General features: G+C 35.6%; 1 protein-coding gene across 1 annotated transcript; it reads right to left on the bottom strand.

Annotated features, from left to right (window-relative positions):
- Positions 1 to 390: 390 nt before the first annotated feature.
- On the bottom strand, positions 391 to 21,361 carry LOC113236569 (pancreatic triacylglycerol lipase-like). Its single transcript, XM_026472705.1, has 11 exons — positions 21,095 to 21,361; positions 18,880 to 18,997; positions 14,802 to 14,949; positions 13,689 to 13,850; positions 13,490 to 13,585; positions 10,643 to 10,790; positions 9,727 to 9,953; positions 8,487 to 8,652; positions 7,225 to 7,363; positions 1,916 to 2,107; positions 391 to 696 (listed from the first exon to the last, which is right to left on the bottom strand). The coding sequence occupies exons 1-11, from the start codon at positions 21,192 to 21,194 to the stop codon at positions 609 to 611; spliced, it is 1,584 nt and encodes a 527-aa protein (XP_026328490.1). The 5' UTR covers positions 21,195 to 21,361; the 3' UTR covers positions 391 to 608.
- Positions 21,362 to 24,118: the final 2,757 nt, after the last annotated feature.

The raw sequence follows: 24,118 nt of genomic DNA, 5'->3' as shown, positions 1-24,118 counted from the left end.
CCCATCTCTGACAGTAACAAATACTGTTGGGTAATTTTCCGAAAATATTTCAATTACTTAATGGAAATATTATCAGAAAAAATTCTGAAAATTTGGAAACATATAATTCGAAGGCTCATATTGTGTTTTACGTTTAGATACTTCATTTGAAGCTTTATTTAGCGTGAATTATAAAATATAATTGTAAAGCAACCAAGTATTGTAGGACTAAAATAAGATTTAGAATGCTTGGTTGAGAAACGAAGCGTGCATTGTAAGTGCCTGAAGTTTGAACATAATATCGACGCAAAGTATTTATAAAATAGAATACCTATACTTTTACGCGACGTAATCCGTGGATGTATTGACCATGAAAAAGAAAAAACCGAATGATTAAAACTTGTTTATTTCGTAAAAATATTCTTTATTTGGCATTACATATATGAAATTCTAAAGAATTTTCTTATCATTATACATAAATATAACTAGGATTAACATAAGTTTAATTTACAATCCATCTTAGACATAATCTAATATATCAAATACTTCTATAATACTTTTGAGATATAGCATACGGGACTTATGGGATAAAATTAAGTGCGTTGCCCACATTGGTACATTTATTTAGTCTACTTTTTTAGTCTACAGTATTTTGTTTTCATTATCGTAGGCACATTTGCGACGACTGGTTTATTCATTTTCGGGCAAACGGTGATTCTGGAAAGATATAAAATATTTGTTAACTTTGAAACTGAAAAACATTGTGCCGATGCAGTTTTTACAATATTAACGTAAGTATGTTTGAAATACATTAGATTTACTGTTTTTATCGCAAACACGGCAGCATTGCCATTATGTTCCATGTTCTTTTTTTTATAAAAAGAAAGCGCGCTGTTCATATATCCAGAATTAAGTATTGCAATGGATTTTTGGATTTTGTTTTTGTGGATTTCTTGCACTGCCCCAATTCAAGGGTAACCTATCACAAAGTCGAAAATTTTTTGTCCGAAATAACGTTTGTTCGAATTTTCATTACACCGAAAACCGAATTATAATGAAACAGTTGTTCTTTCAGGATATATTGAATGTTTATCGCAAAGACACGATTAGGTTCGGTGAGGTTAGGTTAAGTTAGATTTTAAAAAAATTTCTTCTCAAAATTACTTTCGAGGTTATGAAATTTCGACCAAACGTTATTTCTGGAAAATGTCATTTCGGACTACTGATAGGTAACTCAATTCACTCAATTCAAGAGATACGTTATAAGTGTGTGCTGTAATGACAATAATTTTATTATAGGTTATTTCACTGACACTCATTTAAAACAAAATACTAACGTTTAGTAGAACACTAGTAAAAACCCTAAAATAATGCGGTCTTAGGTGTCGATACTACGAATTCATTTTTTTCTAGTAAGTAATACATACGGTTCATTTTGCTTGCCTCGAGCGGCTGGGATACTGGCTTTATTTCGGAATTTATTTTTTTACAAACGAAATTAAAGCTATTTGAAAAATGTTTATCGTATACTATACCAATTCTACTTAGTTCAGTTGATATAAAAAAAATCATTGATATAATTACAGTACCTATTAAAATCAGGAATTAGAAAAAAACTGGTAACTTGCTTGTGACATCACAACTGTAGTGACGTCATACTAGCTAAAGCAAAAAAGTTACTGACGAATTGTAGGTAATATCGTACACGTGTGTAAGGCGACTGTAACGCAATTTTGTCTTCTGCACTTCAAGCTTGAACTGCAAGCAAGCACTTTGCTTGCTTGCAGTTCAAGCTTGACCTTGAGCTTGAAGCTTGTTTCAAGCAAACTTTGGACCGTACTTATTGCAAGCGGCATATACTTGAATTTAAATCTCAAGTGTCAAGCTCAACTGTGGAACAAACCGTCTAATGATGATATTCTGGAATCATACTTACACGGTATTGTACTCAATGGAAGATAGCTTGATCTGCTCAACATATACGCTCGGGGATTTAAGTAACCGCCATGTGATAGGGTTGAATAGATTCGTCTCGTATTTCCATTCGACGATAACCGACAATGGTGGGTAGCCCGTGCCTTTGAATGGCACCATCTTGTGTTCTATGTCACCGGGCTTGTAGTATTTTCTGAAAAAAAAAAAGGAAAAAAAAGGAATAAGAATTTTTGATATTATGTTATCAATTAAAAGTTAACGAACGGTTATCATGCTAATCTGCTACGCAGCGATCCCGGGTTTGATTCCCGGGGCGTGAGACATAATATGTATGACCAACATTTATTTCTCTCGTGAGTTTGGGTGTAATTTATGGTGTTCTATTTGTGTGTCCATGGCACTCGCGACACAGAGTTTCTCGAGTGCGGGGCTATGAGTGTGTTGATATAGTTGTTATTATTATAATATCAATATATGAGGGGAATTAATTTGTTTATTCATTCTTTTTACCATTATAGCACAGACAATAAGTGGATGCTGATAAGCAATAACATGTCAGTCAACAAAATCAGTTTTGAGAAAATGGCAAATCGATACCGCCAATGAACATTTTTTTTTGGTCATTGTCTGTTATTTTTGCAACAACCATATTTGTTTACTAATATTATTTTTGCTTTGCACTTACGCTGTTATATAATATACTGTTCTTTTTTCTATTTTCTTCATCTATCTTTTCTAACTGTATTTCTTCGCTGTTGCCTGTGCTAGTGCTTGTGCCAAATTTCTTATTGTGCCTTCTGTATTTTGTGTGTCGTTGTGGACTGACATTATACGCATACACGTAAGTCGGACTATTTATTCTAACCGTTTACCGAACCGTGTGTTAACTGTGTTAAAAATTTTGTAAAAATACGAAAAAACGAAACAAAAACAAAATACAAAAAAAAAATGTGAAAAAAAAAAACAAAATAAAACAGAAAAGGTCCAAAAATTAAGTTAGTATGGTTTTCATTGCTGGTATCGAAATGGTGACAACAGCAGTTTTTTTACATGTAAATTTTAGAACAAACTATCAAATAGGTACAACAAAAAATCTTTAGGTGTCATATTCGCAAACCATGAAAATGTTGGTTGACACATTAGCGCTTATCAACGTCCAAGTAGGAAACTATTGATTTCTTCGAGTGGCAGTTTTTTCAAAGGAAAATAATAATGTACAGACAACCACAGCAATTACCTGATCTCAAAGTAAGTCCCTGTACTATGAATACCAGAGCAACGAAGTTTTAATTCAGCAGAGCTCCTTGTGAAAGAGTTCGTCCAAAGAAGTGCTGCCACCTTACATGTCTGTCGCCAAGCAGTAATGTCCGCATTACTGCGTTCCGGTTTTGAAGGGTAAGGGTGCTAGTGAAATTACAAGCACATGGGACTTGTCAACTTGTGTCTGCTAAGGACAGGCGGGCTTGTCGCTTACAACCAGGCACACGACTTGTTCGTCCCGTCACTCGCTATCATAAAAAAAAAGTCCACTCCCAGACCAGGACCAATATAGAAAGGTTCATTTCCCCAAATTGTTACTACCGAGAATAGGATCCGGGACCTCCTTATCCAATGCCCAGTGCTAATCGTTGTATAGATATTGTACATTCGATGTGAAATTTACGTTAATCACCATAACTATATCTACTATAATCATCTCTGTTATCACGCTTCAGTGTTTTTCATTTTACATTGAACCAAGACCTTGATCCAAATTTGTGCGCATGTTAATTAGAAGACGATAACAATCCATACAAGTTTAAGGCAAATGACTTATCGGTCAAGTTCAACTACATAACAAAAGCAATGTGACGTCATGTCTGTTAATGATTTAAACTTACGTTAAATGTTGACGTATGGAAACAAAACAATATTATTTACTTGTATAAAAGAGTTCCGGGCATCCGGGTCACATAATGCAATATATAGGGCGCACTATAATTTTCGGGAACTGGCCACTTACATAAACAATATTTAAAAAGTAATTACAACATTTGAAAATGGAACTCTTTGGCTGTACAAGACAGTTTGTTTCATCTGACTGTCACTTGCTTTTACATTGTGGCGTCATTTTAGAAATTGGTTGTCTACATCACCATGGATTGAACTCGTGAAAATATTCGTGGTATGATTTTCTACGACTTTAGTGTAATGTGACAGCTCAGCGGAGCTTCGCTCCGCCTTAAACTACTTTTGACGATGAAGCACCATGCAAGTCGACTATTTATAGCGGGTTTGCAGAATTCAAACGCGGTCGTGTGAATCTCAGTGAAGAATTTCGTCGTAAACATCGATGAACATACCATCAGATTCGGGCATCTTTAGGCACAGGCATGAATCAAATACAATCAATACTACCAACATTTGGGTGTGAAAAAGCTGTGCTCTCGGTGGATCCCACACAATTTGACTGAGGCTCAAAAAACGGATCGCGTCACTTGGTGCAATGCCATGCTTATCAGATTCAACGAAAGGGCGTCAAATTTGGTGTGGGACATAGTAACAGGTGACGAAACATGGATTTATAGTTACGATACCAAAACAAAGCAGCAATCGAGCGTATGGGTTTTTCGAGATGAGCCTAAACCAACCAAAGTGGCGCGCGAGCAAGGTGCCTCCAAGCGGACGATTCCTTCTTTTTTTAACAAAACTGGACACGTAGCTACTGTTGCTTTGGAGAATCGTTGTACCGTGAATAGTGATTGGTACACTTCCATTTGTTTGCCGGAAGTTATTGACAAACTCCGTAAAAATAACCGTAAACGCCATATCATTTGCACCACGATAATGCCAGTTCTCACACGGCCAGACAGACAAATGAATTTTTGAAAGTGAACTACGTTGACCTTATGAGCCATCCCGCATACAGTTCCGACCTGGCACCTTGTGACTTTTATTTATTTCCAAAAATTAAGAACCAGTTACGCGGTCAACGATTGTCATCACCTGAAGAGGCTGTCGAAGAGTATGAAAAATGTGTTTCAGAGATTGTCACGGAGGAGTGGCATAAATGTTTTCAAAATTGGTTCATTAGTATCAAAAAGTGCATTAACGATATTTTGAGAAACAATAAATTCATTTCTGACTATTTATACTATTTTTTCTTATTCATTCCGGAAATTTATAGTGCGCCACACGTATAACAATTTACGACATTTCAATACGTCACACATAAGTTGTTTTTCACAATATTAAAGCTTTTTAACTTAAGTAAATACATCCTCTTTTGTGTACATTATAGGTTCCATTTTGTAAATAAAGAAAACATTTAGTGTTTTGTTTACGTTTAACATATAAAAATGAATATATATTATTTAAGTAAAAAAGAAAAAATACTATTACAACAACTTACGTGGAAGGTATCGATTTATACGCTATGATTTTTTTTTTGTGACGGGACGAACAAGACGTGCGCGTAAGGTAAGCGACAGGTAAGCCGGTCCATAATAGTTGTAGTGCTACTCAGAGCCTTAAATCACAAAAACCTGAGAGGCACTGCCACTGCGTCCGTCACCCTGAGACATAAGTTGCAAATTCCCATGTGGCTGTAATTTCACCAGTACCCTTTACACTTTACTACTTGGTGGTAGATATAGGTAAGCTCGCAGTACTGCATACTTAATTTATAGCAACATTTACGTTGCAAAATATCTAGAAATTCCAAAGAGTTTTACGCCGCTAATATAAGTTAAATAAATTTATAATGATGGTTTAATCGTATCCCCCTTCAAATTAACCGGCTAAGGAGAAAGACGGCGGTGACATAGAAAGTCTGTCTTTTCGGCTAAATTAGTATTTAACAACTGTTTCCACTTACAAAAAGTTTAACAGTAGTAAAAACTGGTTTTAATGGCAACACTGTGCCGGACTGTATTTCGCTTTACTTTATGAGCCTGTAGCAGAGGATTATGTTAAAGGCGCTCAAACTAGTCCGAGACGTCTCGCTGTCGTTTGCGACGCCAAACTACATCTAGCCAAGCCTACTTAAGACTTATTAACCGACTTCAAAGAAGGAGCAGGTTCTCAAATAGACTGTATTTCGATGGGTCTATTTTGGTTGGAAAGAGGGTACCTCATTATTGGTCCCACTTAAATTTGAAGGAAATATTCCATCTCTAAGGGTGGCAAACTAGGCGGTTTCGCGCACTTTTCGGTAACCAATTTCAATAAAACTTGGCAAATAGATGTAATTTCACGAACTTTTGAGGTTTCAGTTTTTTTTATAAAAAAGTTACAATTCTTTTTTTTATTCTTAACTCCATATTTACGGATCATTTCGTAAAGACCATTAAATATAAACCACAATCAGACGTTACGGGTTTCTTATAGATGCAATTGTAAGCTTTATTTGGAGAGATTTGTTAATTGCAAGTGTTGTGTCGTTAGCACGAAGATAATTTCGAGACGCAGTCAATAGAGATCAAAATATTGAGCCAGACAATCACACCAGTTACTTGTTCTCAAACTAGGGAATTCCCTGTACTATAAGTACCAGAACAACGGAATCCACTCCGGGGCACTACTCATCATCACCATCAACCCTATTTTAGTAGCAGTAGAGCTCCTTGTGAAAGAGTTCGTCTAGGGAATACTGCCACCTTATCTATTTCTGTCGCCAAGCAGTAATGTCAGCATTACTGTGTTCCGGTTTTGAAGGGCAAGGGTGCTGGTGAAATTGCAGGCACATGGGATTTGTCAACTTATGTCTCAGGGTGTCGGGCACAGTGGCAGAGCCCCTCAGATCTTAGCGATTTAAAGCACTGAGTGGCACTACAACTATTTTGGACAGGCGTGTAGCTTACCATCAGGTACACGACTTGTTCGTCCCGTCACTTGTTATTAACAAAAAAAAAACCATTTGTACGTCCCACTGCTGGACACGGGTCTCTTTTCAGACGGGATTTAGGCCATACTCCGCCACGCTTTCCCAATGCGGGTTGGGGACTTCACTCGTTTTCCGAGGGTTGTGAATCTTCTACGATGGATTCATCGAAAATCTAATCAATCTCGTACATTATTTCCGAGAAACTCAGAGTAGCGAGGCTGGATTCGAAACCACGGCCTCTGTTTGAGAGGTGGTAGGTTAAACCATTAGGTTACCACGGCTGACGGGTACACGGGCTACTCGGGTACTACCCAATTACAAACAACAACAACTTATGCAACTTAGAATCAATTTAAAAAAGTTCATGTCCTGAATCCGGGATCGGACCCGGGACATCGCACCGTTGCACCGCCGAGGCCGTCCAAAATAATGATTAGATGACTTACTGTTCGTCATCAATGAATTTAGTGTCGCTCCTATTGCCGTGCCTGTCCACAAGCGTGATGGCCACTTTTCCTACATCCGGCCCATGTATGTTACTCTCCGTGGAATTTGATATTTTCAGAGTTACTTCATAGTGTACTCCTGGAAGTAAAAAATATTTGTTTAAAAGGGGTGAAATTTTACTCATCATAAATACACTATTACAATTTCTGGAAGTACGCGTAATATTTTTAAATTACTTATTTTTTTTCAAAAATTTCTAACCTTAAAAATCCTGCCCTGTATCGTGTCTGGTTGAAAACGTTTTCGTCAAGTTTTTCGAAAAACGAGATAATTTTGAATTGTTTTACTTATTTAATCGTAAGTGCACCCTGATTTCATACACGTGTGGTCGATTTTTGTCAAACATGCAGATATTCTGAGCTCTAAATGTAATATAGATAAAATTTTTATAAAAATAAAAATGTTTTTGCTTTGTTTGACTGTTCACATAACTTTGTTGCCTAAAGATTTAAGTACAACATTAACTTGCGATTAGAACAACCCAAAGTCTGTGTACCGAATCAATATTGACTAGTGTTGCAACGAATGATATATTCGGCACCGAATATACGGCCAGAAGCGCGGCCGGATGGAAAAAATATTCGGTCAAACTGTCTTTTTTTTATTTATTTATCGTATTATTTATTCGGCCTGATTAACGAAAATTGGAAAAATATCTTTACTAACTTCAGTTATGATAAATAATTTTGTACAAAGAAACAGTGAAGGTACTTTAAAGTTTCAAGTTTATGATTCAAATTTATAACTTAATGAGGAAAGCAATTGTTTATTTCACTTCAGTTTAATTAAGAACTTAATTTTGTTTTGGTTTGCAAGTAATTAAGTACTTGGTTGATTTTGTTAGCATATATTTAGTCAAGAGTAAACTACATAATAAGTACAAAAGTAGTTTTCTCTTGATATGTCACCTTTTTTAATCTCTTAGAAAAACAACTTAGTTATGTTACACAGTTACGCATCTTTTAGATAAAGAAGCGAAAAATTGCGCTTTCGCGAACAGACAAGGTACGTTCAACATTAATAAAACTTACATGATAATTTACTGTATTTTTCTTATTTCTTCCTCTTGCTTTTAGGTAATCGGCTGAACAGCAATTAAATATTCGGTATTCGGCCGGATAACAAAAAATAGGCCAAATAATCCAAAATACCGAATAGTAACCGAATATTCGTTGCAACTCTAATATTTACAGATACTTACTGCAATAAGGTTTAGTACTGCCAGTCTGAGAGTACAAAGTAATGTGGTTACTCGAATCAACGTATCCCGCCATGTGCAAGCGCTTGTAAATGCTGTACGAGTGGTATCCCATGGGAATGCAGTAGTGGTGTTGGTCGCAGGTTGTGCAGTTGCCGGCTAAGAATGCCTGTGGAACAATATTAGTGATAAAACAACTGATCTAAGTGTACACCATACAACCAAGTAAGTGGAATTCTGAGGGTTGTAGGTGGGAAATAAGGGTCATCTCAAAGCGCGATGCATTAAAACGACTCATGCAATGTAAACTTTACATTCTAAAAGATAGACTAATATTTCTTACAAAAAATGGAAAAGAAGGTGCAATAAGTGCGCCGTGCGCACTTTGTTAATACAATATAATATACAACATATACTCTATACGTTTCTTTGAATACAAAATGAGAAAAGATTTAAAATAAAAAAGAAAGAAGAAACTCTTCTAACGGTTGTAACTAAGGGAAACAGGTTATGAAATCTGGACGTTACTATTAAATAACGGTCTTACAAAAAATATCACCATCGTCATCAACCCTTTTATACGTCCCGCTGCTGGGCACGGGTCTCCTTTCAGACGAGGGTTTAGGCCATAGTCGGCCATCCTGGCACAACGCGGGTTGGGGACTTACGACAAATACACCTAAGGATATTATCTAAAGAATGTGCTAATGTGTTCCGATCCGATAATCCGATCATATCAAATGATGAAAACGGGATAAAATAAAAGTATAAAACGAATTATTTAAGAATAAAATATCTAACTTTGCACATAATTTTTATACGCTACAGAAAACCTGCAAAATTTTGGTTATCAACTGAAACCCTATCAGTTATTAAATTCACATTTATCTCAAAATTTGCAAATTGCCCAGTGGTTTAACAACGGCCGCGCCGCCCACTGCCCCGTCGTCGCCATCGAGCGTCAAATTTCCTCCGCCGGCTCTCATTTTGTTTATATTAATTTACAGCGCGCGGATTGCGGGACGCGGGTGGCGACCTCCACACCTAAAATGTAAGCTCGCGTTGAAATACTTCGCCTTATAGCCCAAGCGTCGTCGGAGACTAGAGGCGACATAATTATAATTGTGAAATGCTCAGTAAAACTACACTTCAAATATTTTGTTATTGCAGAAGAAAACTGATAGGTAGGTAACGTAATATGTAATATCAAAAAACTCAATTAGCTTCAAATAGCAACACTTACGTCATAAGACTCGCACTGTATAGCCATAAAAGGACAACTCGGCGCTATGCTCTCGGTGAAAAACTCATAACTTCTCTCGTGGTCGCAGCTAACGTACTTCACGAGTCCTTGGTACATGTCGTTACTGCCTTGAGGAGGACCTGAAGAAGATTGCTTGCAGCCTGGCTGCGAAGTTCCACCGTTGGGATAGAAATCCACATGTCCTATTGGTTCTGTTAAGCCGAAACCTGGAACAGGCAGTGCCTTAGGTTTGTGAGCTTTTCAATCAAGTTCATTTCTGATAGTTAGAAATGCAGATATTTTTATGTGACGATATTTTGCATGGTAATTCTGCACCTATTATACTTTCCACTTCTGGACACGGAGAGTTAGTCATTTGAAATGTATACTGCTGGAGGCGAACGCAGAAAATAAACTGGGTTTATTTTTATGTGATTCATTTATGATACAATTTCCCCGAAGCGCATGGAAAAAATGCATGAAAAAACAATTAGCTAAAATTTGCTATTTTGCTCGAGTTTTTTGTTTTTGACCATACGAACGATGTCATGTCACGATGTGATGAAAGGGCACTGCCACTGCACCTGGCACCCAAAAACATAAGTTGACAAGTCCCATGTGCCTGTAATTTCAGCACCACTCTTATCCTTCAAAACCGAACGCAGTAATGCTGACAGTACTGCTTGGCGGCAGAAATAGCAAAGGTAGCAGCACTTCCCTGGACGAGCGCTTTCATAACAAGCGCTTCTGCTACATACTTTATTTTTTCAAAGATTTAATCTGCACTAGGTTCGCGGAGTAGCTAGCAAATTAATTTACTTCCATTTTTATTAACATGGATTTCCGCAAGATAATACCTGAGCCTATAAATTATTTAATTCTAATTAATTATGAAGTATAATTACACTAAACACACCTGAAAAATACAGCGGATTAGCATTACTGTGAATAATATCCACGTATTGGGCATCCGATCTGTCCAGTCGCACTAAAGTTCCAGTCTTGCTAAAGTATGGCGCTGCTGGGTCTAAACCTGTGATCCTTCCCAGTTTTAGGTTGAATTTCTGTAATTCAAAACATATTCAAATGAATTTTGATGCGTGAAATACTTATTAGGATATATGACATTATTATTTATAAGGTTTGGAAGGCCTAGGTACATTACGGTGGGTTTAAAAATTTATTATGCTTTAAATGAGAATTACGCGCGCCTGACAAAAGAAATGTAATTAAAATTTTGACATTAACTACTCAATCTCAATTTAGAAATAAATATCAAGGGTCGTGGCGTGCCAGATTAAATCCAATTTTAATCATACAATTTCAAAGGTACAAGGGCAAAAAAACTCAAAAATTTAGATGACAATGAGTTTAGTTAGGAATGAAACTATTTTTCCGGATTTAAATCGCGTATATTTGTTTTTTCAAACAAACCGACGTTTCGGGCCCTTTACAGGTCCCATGGTCACGGTTGAAAAAACAAATATACGCGATTTAAATCCGGAAAAATAGTTTCATTCCTATGTATAACAATCGCGAAAACCTAAGAACTCGAAATGAGTTTAGTTATTAAATTTTTTTCTAGTATATAAAATACTAGCTGGTGCCCGCGACTTTGTCTGCGTAAAATAATTACTTCGAGTAGCCTAGTGTACTATACTAATTTTCATAGTTTTATTGGTTTTCCAAACAAACTTATTTCACCCCTTTTAAGATTTATTATTGTGAAAAAAAGTAGCATGTCGATGCCTTACTTTCTCTAACTCGTATCTCGTAAGGGTGTTGATTTCGACTATACTCGTAAGGGTTACCACCCTTACGAGTATGGTTGGAGTATTTGGATGCATATGCATACTCACAAAAACCAGTTTGTGAGTATGAAGGAAATGTGACGTGAAATCAGCCTGCAAAATTTGTATATGCAATTCATTTTTTGCATTTCAGTAACTTTGTGCTTTAAGATACGAGTTTGAGATAGTAAGGCGGCGATATGTCCTTATCCTAAAGTCATATCTATCTCTATACAAAAATTCATCGAAATTGGTTCAGAGGTTTAGGCGTGAAAACGTAACAGAGTTACTTTCGCATTTATAAGTTTGGATATTCTAGATACATTTTAAAAAATCTTGTTCCCGGAAAATAATAATCTTTTTAACTTAAAGTTTTTATCTACATAACTATGACATAAACATAAATACTACGCGCCCAAATATTTCCAAACAAGTGCTATCTTGCTGACGCACCAATATACATATACACATATAGAGAGACGTCATCAATTTTATCAAATAGGTACCAACTGGCCTGGGAAGGCTATTTTCTTAACGGGAATAGTCATGTACTCATAGCCCTCCTCACCGTATACGGCTACAATTCCTACCCTTAGCATATTTAAGCCATATGGACCTTTTCTATTTTTATTTTCATTTTTGTTTCTATTATTTTCACATAATTCGTTATCTTGTTTTTTTTTTCGATTTTTGTTTTTTGTTTCTTTATTTTTTTCAAAATTCGCGGAGATTAATATTAGTAAATAAATATGGCTGTTTACAAAAATAACAGAAAATGACAAAAACGTAGTTGTTCATTGAAGATATCGGTGTGATCATACGTCAAAAGTGCTTTTATCACATGAAAGTCATAAAAATAATAAGAATTACAGGAGATTATGCATTATGTAAAATTTTATAACTCTCGTATTTAAGCATACAAAAAGTTATTGACTAATTAGTTGATAAGTTTTTTTAATTAAATTTAATTGTATCGTTAAACATCTCTCCTGAAAAGTTGTCATTTTGCAGATGTGCCCTTATTACACCAAGGCTGCGAATGATCTCACCACGTCATACTTAAATCGAACTATGAGCGGCTTGTGCGAATCAGTTTTTTGAGTAAGGATGAGGAGGTCTCAAGATTTGTTAAAATTGGTTCTAATACCCAGTATTCTGAATTATTATCAGTGATCGGAATTGATAGAATTAATTTAACTAAAGTTTGAAGTATGTATGGACATACCCATTTCGTCATCAATGCGTATAAAATTTCATTTTTACTGTTTATTTTCTAAACATTCCAAAATATAGGTGGTCTCATGTTTAGTTTTCCAATGGCCAAAGTATTTAAATACGTAAGTACCCAGAGAAACACAACTACAATATTATTTTTTGAGAAAATAATTTGTAGCAAATACTTAATGAGAAATAATAATTTATCGCCAATGTACTAAATATCATGAAATAATACGCATATTTAAATTTACTCATTCCGAGAAGTCCCGGGATTTGTAGAAGGGAATGTCCACATTATTCTTTAGTTTAGCTAAATTGACTCCCTCAATTCCGATCACTGATTATTTATTACAAATGTAATTTCGCTCCGAAGGCGTAATTTCGACACCGTAGTTCTCATAGTATGGAGAATCTTCTAGTATGATTCCAGGTAATTGGTTTCTTAAAAATAACCTATAAAGTTCAATAATAGAATTATTGAAGCAACTATGTCGCACACCAGCTTCAATAGAGTTATAAGTATTTTTACAAAAATAGTATTTCTTTAGTTTTGTTAGAAACGCGTACAAAAACTACCCTACATTTCGGTAAAAAAGTGGGTAAATCATGACACCATTAATCAGTCTTAAGTCAGTTCACTATTGACGACTATCGACTGGTTATTTGTTATAAAACGTATCTGTCACATTTTCGAGTTGAGTCAGTGTTGAAGCCGATGTCCGATATAATCCTTCATATAGGACAAGCAAACTCACTCTTTGCAAAGCATGTCCACAGTACCCTCCCAGGTGCGCGCCTAGTGAGTGTCCAATAAAATGGAAGTTATCCAGGTGAGACAACCCTAGTACATCCTGCAACATAAATAACAGATTGTTATTAATAGGACATATACATTACTGTATCTGCTAAGGGCAATACTACAAAAGATATAATACCATAATTAGCAATACTCACGTAAATATTCTTAATCAAATGGGCAGTCATAACCCCGACCAGCCTGATGTTGGCCGTGGCTTGCCCGTAAGGTGGCTGTGAACCACCACGCCAGTCCACAGCCAGAACCGTTGCAGGTTCGTTGCCTTCTAGATTTAGGAGGGCATCGACCATATTGTGGATCTGATTGAAGAATAAATATGTCAGTAAGTAACTAAGTAACATAAGCTTAAAAAATCCTAATAAGGGTAAATTTAAATTGACAAAAAGATTGGACGAGAAAGCCAGCGACATTGACGGATGGAAGAAACTGCCCGAGATGGACTAACTGCCCGAGGAAAAACTACCAAAAATTCATTTATATTTCAATTAAGACCATGGCGGCCCTGTATGAAGAGTCCAAGGAAAAAATTATCAAAGTCAATTGAGTATTTTAGGAAAAAATAATTTTTAATTTGAAGAACTTCTAAATATTGGTGTAAAGGCACCCGCGGGCAAAGCAAGCGAAAGTGTGCCGTAAATAAATCAAGACTTTCTCGCACCCATCTTCTTACATATTTTTTTGATTTAAGATAATTTGGTGCTTCTATAAAGTTACGTCTGCTCTGGTCGTCGCTTAGTTCAAAACCGTAATATTCTGCAATACTGCTTTATTAATACTGCGTTATTGGCAGCGATTTTTGAGAAAGTTTGTAGCACCCCTGGCGATTAAAAGAAGAATTAAAATTTTCAGTACAACTATTTTACTGCGCCCATCACCCTGAGACATAAGTGAAGTCCCATGTGCCTGTAATTTTAACAAGCACCCTTCAAAATCGGACCACAATAAAGCTGTCGTTACTGCTTGGCGGCAGAAATTGGTAAGGTGGCACTACTTCCCTGGACGAACTCTTTCACAGGGAGCTCTACTGCTGCTGAACTTACGCGCGATTAGTAACAAAAATTATTATTACTCCAATAATCGTGAAATACAAATAATATTTTCTTATATTATCGATGATCTTATACCTCTATAATATATACTCGAATATTTAAATAATAAGAATTGCCACAGAAATTAGGCAGAGAACACTAATCATAGTATGGACCCGTTGGGGTACACAATATTATGACCTCATCAAAAGTATAACTTACCCAAGTTTTATGACCACCTTCAAGGAATCCATGGGAGATTAAGTAGAACGGTCCTCGAGCATCGAAGTTGGCATTCTTGATCCTACTAGTATCGTCTGCCTGAAGGAGAACTGGTATTTTCCGGTTTCTTCTGGTAAATGCCGCGTATCTGTAACAATAAAGACATTAATAATAACACTTAGTATACTACTGAGAACATAAATGCATACACGCTAGCTTAGCTATTTCTGCCGACAAGCAGTAACGTTAGCATTACTGCGATCCGGTTTAGAAGGATAAGGGTGCTGATGAAATTACAGGCACATGGGACCTGTCAACTTATGTCTCAGGATGATGGGCGCAGTGGCAGCGCCTCTCAGATCTTTGCGATTTAAAGCTCTCAGTGGCACTGCAACTGTTATGGACAGGTTTGTAGCCTATTACCAGGCGCACGACTTATTAGTCACTTGATATTATAAAAAATGTCTTTATAAAAGCTTCATTAGCTTCTTAATGAATATGTTTCACAAAATAATATGTCCTTTAAATATGACCCTCTCCAAAATTCACCATAATGTGCCTTATAAGGCCCCTATTATTAAATGGCTCCTAAGTTCGGTGTCCATAGGCAGAGATATCACTCGGATTTTGCGGTGCATCTTAAGTTTTCTGTTACTGATTGTAATCATCGGCACCTTAGATGATACCATCTCAAGTAGAGGTAGGCGTTTAAACGAAAAGCACTTTTAAAGTTTGCTATTTAAAATAAGTAGTTAAGCACGCTTTTTTAAATAGCTACAACGTTTAAACGTTTAGAAAAACAAGCAGCTTTTCCCATCTCAAGTGACCAAAACGCTTCACTTGATTGATGACTTCATAACTTCTACTAATAGCAGTAGAACTCCGTGTGAATTAAATTGTCCTGGGAAGTGCTGCCACCTTACCTATTTCTACCGCCAAACGGATTACCGTTTGGCGGTAGAAATAGGTAATAAGTAATTCTTACATTAGTAATTTATTAATTACTAATGTAATATTAATTACATTAGTAAGAATTACTGCGTTCCGGTTTTGATGGGTAAGGGTGCTAGTGAAATTACAGGCACATGGGACATGTCAACTAAGGGTATCACCACACTTATTAATGCAGAATCGCATTAAGCGGATCAGAGAAAGCTTTATGTCCATGAGCGAAAATGATTTGTGCATTTCGCATCGGTTCGTAAGAACGTGACTCGACACAGGTCGACAACGAATCTGCTTCCTGCGAATTTCCGGTCCTGTCTTGCGACTTGGGCTTTTTCAAGACGAGAGTAAATAGGATTATTTAAGTGTGCATGCTCCATCGTCGACCTCATCGTCACTTCCCATCAAATGAAACGGAAGTTAAGTAAAAAATAACCTATTTATATAAAGTAACAGAAGTATACCAAGTAAAATAGCACTCGATATAAGATAAGTACGTAACGTCTGAAATTTAAAAAAATATAGAAATAAAAAAACATGGACATAATCGCGTATAAAACCGTTCGTCAATTTGTTTTCGCTTAAAGGCATAAACGTCATAGTGCAATTAGTGGACATATATAGGTACATATTTGTTTTGTCTCTGGGCTGATTGATTGATGTCACGGACGAGCCCCCAGTCTTATCTCTAGACATGACACGGGGTGAAGAGAATTGGACATCTTTTTGTTGGACATGTCGGGCAAAATTAATTACGTACATTGTCGCTCGATGTTTTTAAAAAGTAACTCAGAAAGTTACTTAAATATACTAAACATATTTTAGTATTTTTGAGAACATGCCACACACGATACGTATCGTGTGTGGCACGTATCGTGAGTATATAATCTTTCATATTAGACACCATGCCAGACAACCTAAAGAGCAAGTTTCACCAGTCGCATACGTATGCGGTAATTTGCTCTTTAGGTTGTCTGGCACGGTGTCTAATATAAAAGATTATATTTCAAAGCTGTTCTTTGCGTGATGGTATGAATCATAACATATTTGGTAGAAGTAGGTATACACAGCTACTCGCAATATAATATTGGCTGACATTAGATAACCAATAGAAAAATAATCTATCAAACATGCAAGTACGTAATGCTAAATAAGCAATATCATGTCATGAACAATTATGTATTTTCCTGGGCAGCCTGTATAAACATGAAAGCGGATCTCAGCATAAAACGTGGACTTTGATGTCAACAACAAGGGCAATTAATAATATCAGTACAGAATGAGAAAAATAACATCTTATCTATGACATATGCAGTTGCTTGCCACGCCCCCCAAGTACCATATTATTATCATATAATAAGGGTCTCTATGAATTGAAGCTTTAATCTAAGACAGTTGGTATATATGTATATTGACTTTATTTAAAAATGGGTTTATTTACAATTAATATAAACTTACACCCCAGTTTTTAAATGTGAGATTACTCAAATGATTTTTTACTTATTTAAATGTAGCTACAAACAATGATAAACTAGAATGGCGTATATTTTTTTGCAAAGCTTAATCGAGCCATATGATATAATTAATGATATGCCATAGCCTGTAGCATGCTTATCTCTTTTATTGTTGCGGAATCATGTTACCAATTATTGTGAACGTATGTGCTTATTACGCAGAGATAAAATACTATTTTGGAAATAAGAGTTTTATTTAATGTATGTGCAATAATTATAAAATTTGTTATGATACGTAAAAGAGACCGCTCGCCCGGAAGGTGGGTTAATGACACCTATTATTAATGAGAAACTAAGAACTCGATAAGTAAAAATAGTTAAAGTAAATTTTTATATTTGTGCAAACGAAACCGAGTATTGATCATATGAAAGCGTGCACTTAGTGAGATAGCGGGAGTACCTGGCCAAATTATAATACTTTCCAGCCTATACATACAACATATAGCTACCGCACTAAACTTGAAAAGCTCTACTATAATAGTATTAAATTGTAATTTCGATTTAATGTAATTGCTAATTATTTACTTCATTAATAATAATAATAATTTTCCGTTAATAAAATTCAATTTAATTGTTATGTAATGAGTGTAATAAGTAATGTTAAATTTATTAATGGGTATATCCTAAATAAAGAAACATTTTTTTTACCTTAAACCTTATTAAAACCACTTTAATAAGGTTCAATACCTATTAAATAGCCAAGCTAAACAGTCTGTGCTACAAGAGTACCTACCAGTATATAACAAGATCTTTATGGTTGCAGCTTCCGCTAAAGAGGTCTAGAAAACTAACTATAAAACCAATTTTACTACCTATAAAATTTCTTTATTAAATTCAATAACGTAAAACTTATTACTATATATATTTATTTATTTTATTAGGTTTTTTGCATAATGTAGACCCCGCGACTTGATTTTATTATTTTTTTAACTATTTACTAGTATTAAATGATTTTATTTCGATTTTATTTCACATTAATCATCGTACCATCATCGTCATTCTACGTTCTATTACTGCTAGGCCCTTAACCGCCACGCTACCTCAATGCGGGTTGGGGCACTCGACATGTCTTTCTACGTGTTCTGAACTTTCTCCTACAAGCAGGATGATGTTTTTCCTTTACAATTTACCGAGAGGTATTGATATTAATCATACACAAATGTAAGTAACACAATAATTAAAGCCATACATGACGCTACAGGGATTCGAACAGTCAACCTCTCGATTGAGACTAAATCCGCCGTTCTCCCATTAGGCTACCAAACTGGTGCATATCAAATATGTACTACGGGCATGTTTTTACTAGCAGAAGAGTACTAGTAAAGTACTGCCAATTTACCTATTGTGAGCGTTTGAAGGGTAAGGGTGCGGCTGGTGAAATTACAGGCACATGGGATTTGTCAACGTCTTCAGGGTAACAGGCGCAGTAGTGTCCCTCAGGACTTTGCGATTTAAAGTTCTGAGTCGCACTGCAACTGTCATGGACAGGCGTGTCGCTTACCACCAGGCGTACAACTTGTTCGTCCCGTCACTTGGTATAATAAAAAAATACTAGCCAAAGTGAAAACTACCTACTTTGCCTGTACTATAATAGTATTAGAAAAACAGTGCAAACTCACTTTACGCCCATAGCTTCAGGTGAGACAGGAAAGTAGTTGTCAGGTCGGTGCTCCAACCAAGGATAAGCCTTGCTAAAACATCCGTACTCGCCGTAGCATCGTTCCATTTCCGCATCGTCTAATAAAAGAGGAATTAGCATTAGTCCATTGGATTTGTGAGATATAATTATATGATAATGATGTGTAGACATAATGATAACTAAGCATTGAATAAATAAATAAATAATAAAAGCATCAAAAATAAGTTTCTTCTATTTAAGTAATAATCACCAATCACATGTATGACATCAATTACACAATCAGATGTAATTCTGTCTTTTTCTTGTATTTTCTTTTAGCTTTGACTTTTCTTTACATTTTACTTGTTTTGGGTTTACCTGAATTTATAAATACCTACCATTGATATTGTTTGACTTATTTTGCGAAAAATCCTAGGATCCACTCAAAGGGAGGATGGCAGGTAAAGATAAAAAATGGACTTGGAAATCGAGGATGTCCGAGCACAATGCTACTCGTACAAAGATCGGAAACATGGAGAGAATGGTAGTAGATCGTGCTGGGAAAAGAGCATACTTGTACTGTACTGGTGAGCACGTGCAGAAGCGAGGGGCGTAACGAAATTTGATGTCGGCGAAGAACTATAGGCAATTGCGCTACCGAAGTATAGGTAACGTTTTTGCCAATGGTGATTATGGACATCACCATACTTACAATCACAGAATCTGCTTAAACCATGGGTTCTGAAACTTTTTGCCCACCACCATAAAAAATAATTGAAAGAACGTATTTTTTATATTAACATATCACAATAATCTCAGTACTAAAAAACTAAAAAACGGACCTCAAAAGTACGTGGAATTACGTCTATTTATCAAGTTTTATTGAAATATCCCCTAGTTCGCCACTATACGGGACTTGACACAGGAGATTATAAAAATCGGTTCTCACTACTCAAAGCATATTGAAAGAGAAAAACGCCTTGAATTGGAGAATAGCAAAATCAACCATTAAAATAATTGCTCCTTATAATAAAATGAAGGCGCTATTTATAAAAATGAATCTTTTGAAGTTACCTATATTATATTAGAAGGTGGAGTAATATTGGTATCGTTAGTAGAACCAGTATTTTAAATTTTCATCCGCATGGCAAAGATCATTAATAATAAACAAACAAACAACGTCTTACAATCGCTTACAATGCAAAAATGTCATTTATGCAATTACGTGTAAATACATTTATTACTTAGTAAACATTCGTCTGAAGTTCGTGTAAATTAAACGCATCTTTGTTTTTGAAATTCTAGTAATCTTTTATCAGCAATTCTTAAAACGTAAATTAATTTTATTTTTTCAGTTACGTTAAATATTTTACTTTTCATTATTATAACATAGATAAATAAGATTTTTTAAAATTTAGTTTAACATTTATAGTACCTCTTGTTACATATATTTCTTTTAAAATTCTATTGAACATTTCTCTGTAAATGTTGTAATATGTTTTTTTATTATGTGTGACTATATGCACAATTTTAATTTATTATTACAATGCTTATAGTCAGTTTTCTCCGGCAACCTACTGGAATGAACAGTCATCTTCAAAATAAGTTTTCAAACACTTTATTGTATTAAGTATAAAATATTTCACATTTTTTAAATTTAGTTTGACATTTGTCAGTATTTACCTCTTGTTACATAATTAAATAATTCTTTTTAAATTCTGTTAAGCATTTCTCTGTAAGTTTTGTAATTTTTTTTTTACTGTGTGACTATTTGCGCAATTTTGTATAAAATATATTTGTCGAATGTGTGTGTTTTTTTCCCGACTACCTACTGGAAAGAGCTGTCGTCATCAAAAAAGATTCCGATAATCAAAAACGCTTGCCAGGCGCACTTCGTATGGCTTCAAATGTATAGTATGAAGAATAGCATGAGTAGTCTAGAGGGAAAAAAGAAAAAAATACTTGCATTATAATTACTAATGACAAATTAAGAATAAACTATTACTGACAAATATTTACTGAACAATAGCCAAGTATCTTTATAAATGTTTCAGGAGTGAGTAGTGCATGACAGGACACATATCGTTTTCAGTGAAATATGAGCCGGTTTCATTTGCAAATAACGTTAAAAATATGTACGTGTGTGTAACACCAAAAATTATCAAAAGCGCAAAAGTTGGTGAACAGTAAAAAAATACTAAAACCAAAATACTAACCATATCCATTTGGAAAATTGGTGACATGCGTAGAGTTCTGTTTATCCATCAAAACCATAATGGTTTGCAGCATCAAAGTCGCACTTGTAGTTCTGTTCATTTTTATCAAAAAACACGTCTCACTGTTAGTCAATTCCAAACCTCACTTTACAAGGAAATAAGTGTGTGCTGTACAACAGTGTACGTCAATGTGTTATCAAATTTTGTTTTAGTCTGTAATATGATGTTTTTAACCCGTTAGACAATGGGACGTTCGCGCTGAAGAGTTGAATTCGTAATGCTACTGCTAGACATGTTTACTCGCTTATATACTCTTTATAAAGAGGGTGTCAGATAGATCTATACAAAATATATTTTTACGCGCGAATGATTATATAGACTATAGTGTAATTAGACTTTTAAAATAATAGGCATACATGATATATAGTTCAATAGAATAAGTAATCAAAATATGTATCGCTCGTTGAGAATAACATTGTCACTAAACGTAACTGACCTTAACCCAATAGGTACTTCACTTATTTCTTCAACGTGCGTTATATGTAAAAGTATATTATTGTATATTGTGCTTCTACTACTTTTTTCGGCCCTGGACTTATTCAATTGTTGAATGACTTTGTAATAAAAGTACCAATAAGTACCTAGCTGAGTGAAGAAAAACTTTCATTGATTTCTCACAAATGGCGCTATGGAAAAAACAAAGATCTGCAACAATGTAACAATCAAATGTAAAATTCGTAAGGTCGGGTAGTTTGTTCCGTAGCTTAGTTGGGAGAGCGTCAGGTGCGGTATGGCGAAGTCGCTGGTTCGAGTCCAGCCGGATTGGATGTTTTCATATTATTCGATATTTGTAATTAATCATTATAACAGAAAAAAACACGTCAAAACATTTAATAAAAAGAACACCACGCGTTCAAGTCTATCTACATATTTATTTATTCCTAGGTGAAAAACCAATATATACCTTCATTACTGTTCAAACAACCTTTGAACATTCCAGTCAGCAGGCAAACGACCCAAAAATAGACTGCAAGAAAGTGCTTCAGCAGCACTACTCAGCAAGACGAACGACCGAAAACCAGGCTGAAAGATAATGCTTCAACGGCATTTTACACCGACGAGACACTTCGATTTTAGAGACTTTTTTTGTAATAGTGTGGGTTAATGTAAATTTGTATATATATAGCAATTAATTTATTATTAAAATTAGTATTTGAATAGCAGTTGAGTTTAATTTATCTCCTGCTAGCATCCTCTCACTGTGGCCAAGAGACCTTTAGCCATCAGTAGATCGGTCTTGTGAGTCTGTGTGACCGGCATTGAGAATATCCATCCCAGTACACCCTTATTTCCTTCCCCAAGTCCGTCTGTTGCCTTAGGTCTAACGGCGCAGATATCCCGTACTTATCTATATATTTATTCAGCACACTTACATGGTCAGGGCTAGGGCCTGTTAGGGTACTTAGGGTGATAGGCACACACCTAAGGACGCTAGGGTTCTTCTTGCCATACCTTATTAAGTTCATTCCTGTACAGTTTGTCGACAACCACAGACATGCGCTAGTCGACAGTTTGTACAATTACTATTAATAAAAATAAGAATAATAAAAACATTCAACCAATTATATAATAAGAATTCCGATTATAGTTCCATAAAAATGAAAGAGGAGCGCTAAATATGAACAAACAAAAAACACATACACAACAAGGACTAGCATAAAGAGCAATACCTGCGTCAGAAGAGTATGAATTATTCAATAAAATGGCTGTGAATTTTCGCTTTATTACATTCACAATACCATTGAATACGTCAAAATCAAGATCATGATTGCTCATCACACTGGCCAAGTCTTGCTAGCTCTACAAAGAAAACCTATGTACGCGCGAAGAGGGGTGCGGGTAACGTCTACTAGAACCCCGTAGGCAGGTATATAGTACACAATAAGTCTGGGCAATCAAACTCACCATGTGTAATGTCAGAATATATGGACAATGTCAGCGAATATTTAGGGGTAATAGATGCTGATCCGTATCGAGACGTAAGTACTCGGATTCGTCTTCTTATCCTATCGATAGCATACACTATAATTGCCATTGTGTTGAAAACAATTGCCAATCGGCGTAAGCCGTTGGCCAGGGAGTACCAGACCTACAAGAAAGGGATGATCCGTCGTGCAGGGAGGCTTCTTTGGTGCACCCCATACTCGAATTAATCACATCACTTACTCATTGTATAGTATAGAGGAAGTAGTTCAATAAATTATTTCGAGATAAAATTAATATCTCGGATTCTCGAATTTGGTATTTATCTTTAGTAGCCGGACTTGTCGTCACATTCTGTTCATGGTTGACCATCTCCAAACTTAGTGAAGCTGCCGACACAATAACACGTGCAGCTACCAGTTTTTATCTGACCATTATTGGTTCAACATGAGACGAAAACAAATTTTTGTTCTCCTCGGCTTTACTTTAAAAGAAACATTTGACATTGTTAGTCTGTCGGCTTGACTTGTCAAGGTTTCCATTCTTAACTTTTCCATCTTCTAAGGTTCTTAAATGCCTAAACATCATCTTAAACAGTTGGCCATCGAGCTTTGCAACAACTATAACCTCATTGTGTTTATAGAGTTTACAACAATTTCTATCAAATAACATTTATAAGCTTTTATCTAGCGCACTCATTGCAGAAAAGAGATTAACTTTTAGGTCTGGAACATACAAAACCGATTTTAAATTAACGACTTGCCAATCAGAGCCATTATAAGCCTGCAATCGGATGCTCCCTACGCCAAGGGCTTTTATACATGTTCCATCTCCAAGCTGCACAATATGTTCATAATCGAAATCCTTATACTCCGACATGTTTTCTTGGTTTCTGCACATATGTTGGGTGCAACCACTGTCTATATACCATATGTCGTACGAACTATTATTATCAGAAACAATTAAAGCTTGTTGATCATCATTGCTCTTATTCTTTATTTTATTTTTTCTGAGGAAGCAAATTTTAGTCGGATGACCCAT

Source organism: Hyposmocoma kahamanoa, unplaced genomic scaffold, assembly GCF_003589595.1.
Source record: "Hyposmocoma kahamanoa isolate Upper Pololo Valley unplaced genomic scaffold, ASM358959v1 92, whole genome shotgun sequence".
In the NCBI taxonomy this organism is placed as follows: Eukaryota; Metazoa; Arthropoda; class Insecta; order Lepidoptera; family Cosmopterigidae; genus Hyposmocoma; species Hyposmocoma kahamanoa.
This window is presented reverse-complemented; position numbering and strand designations above follow the sequence as displayed.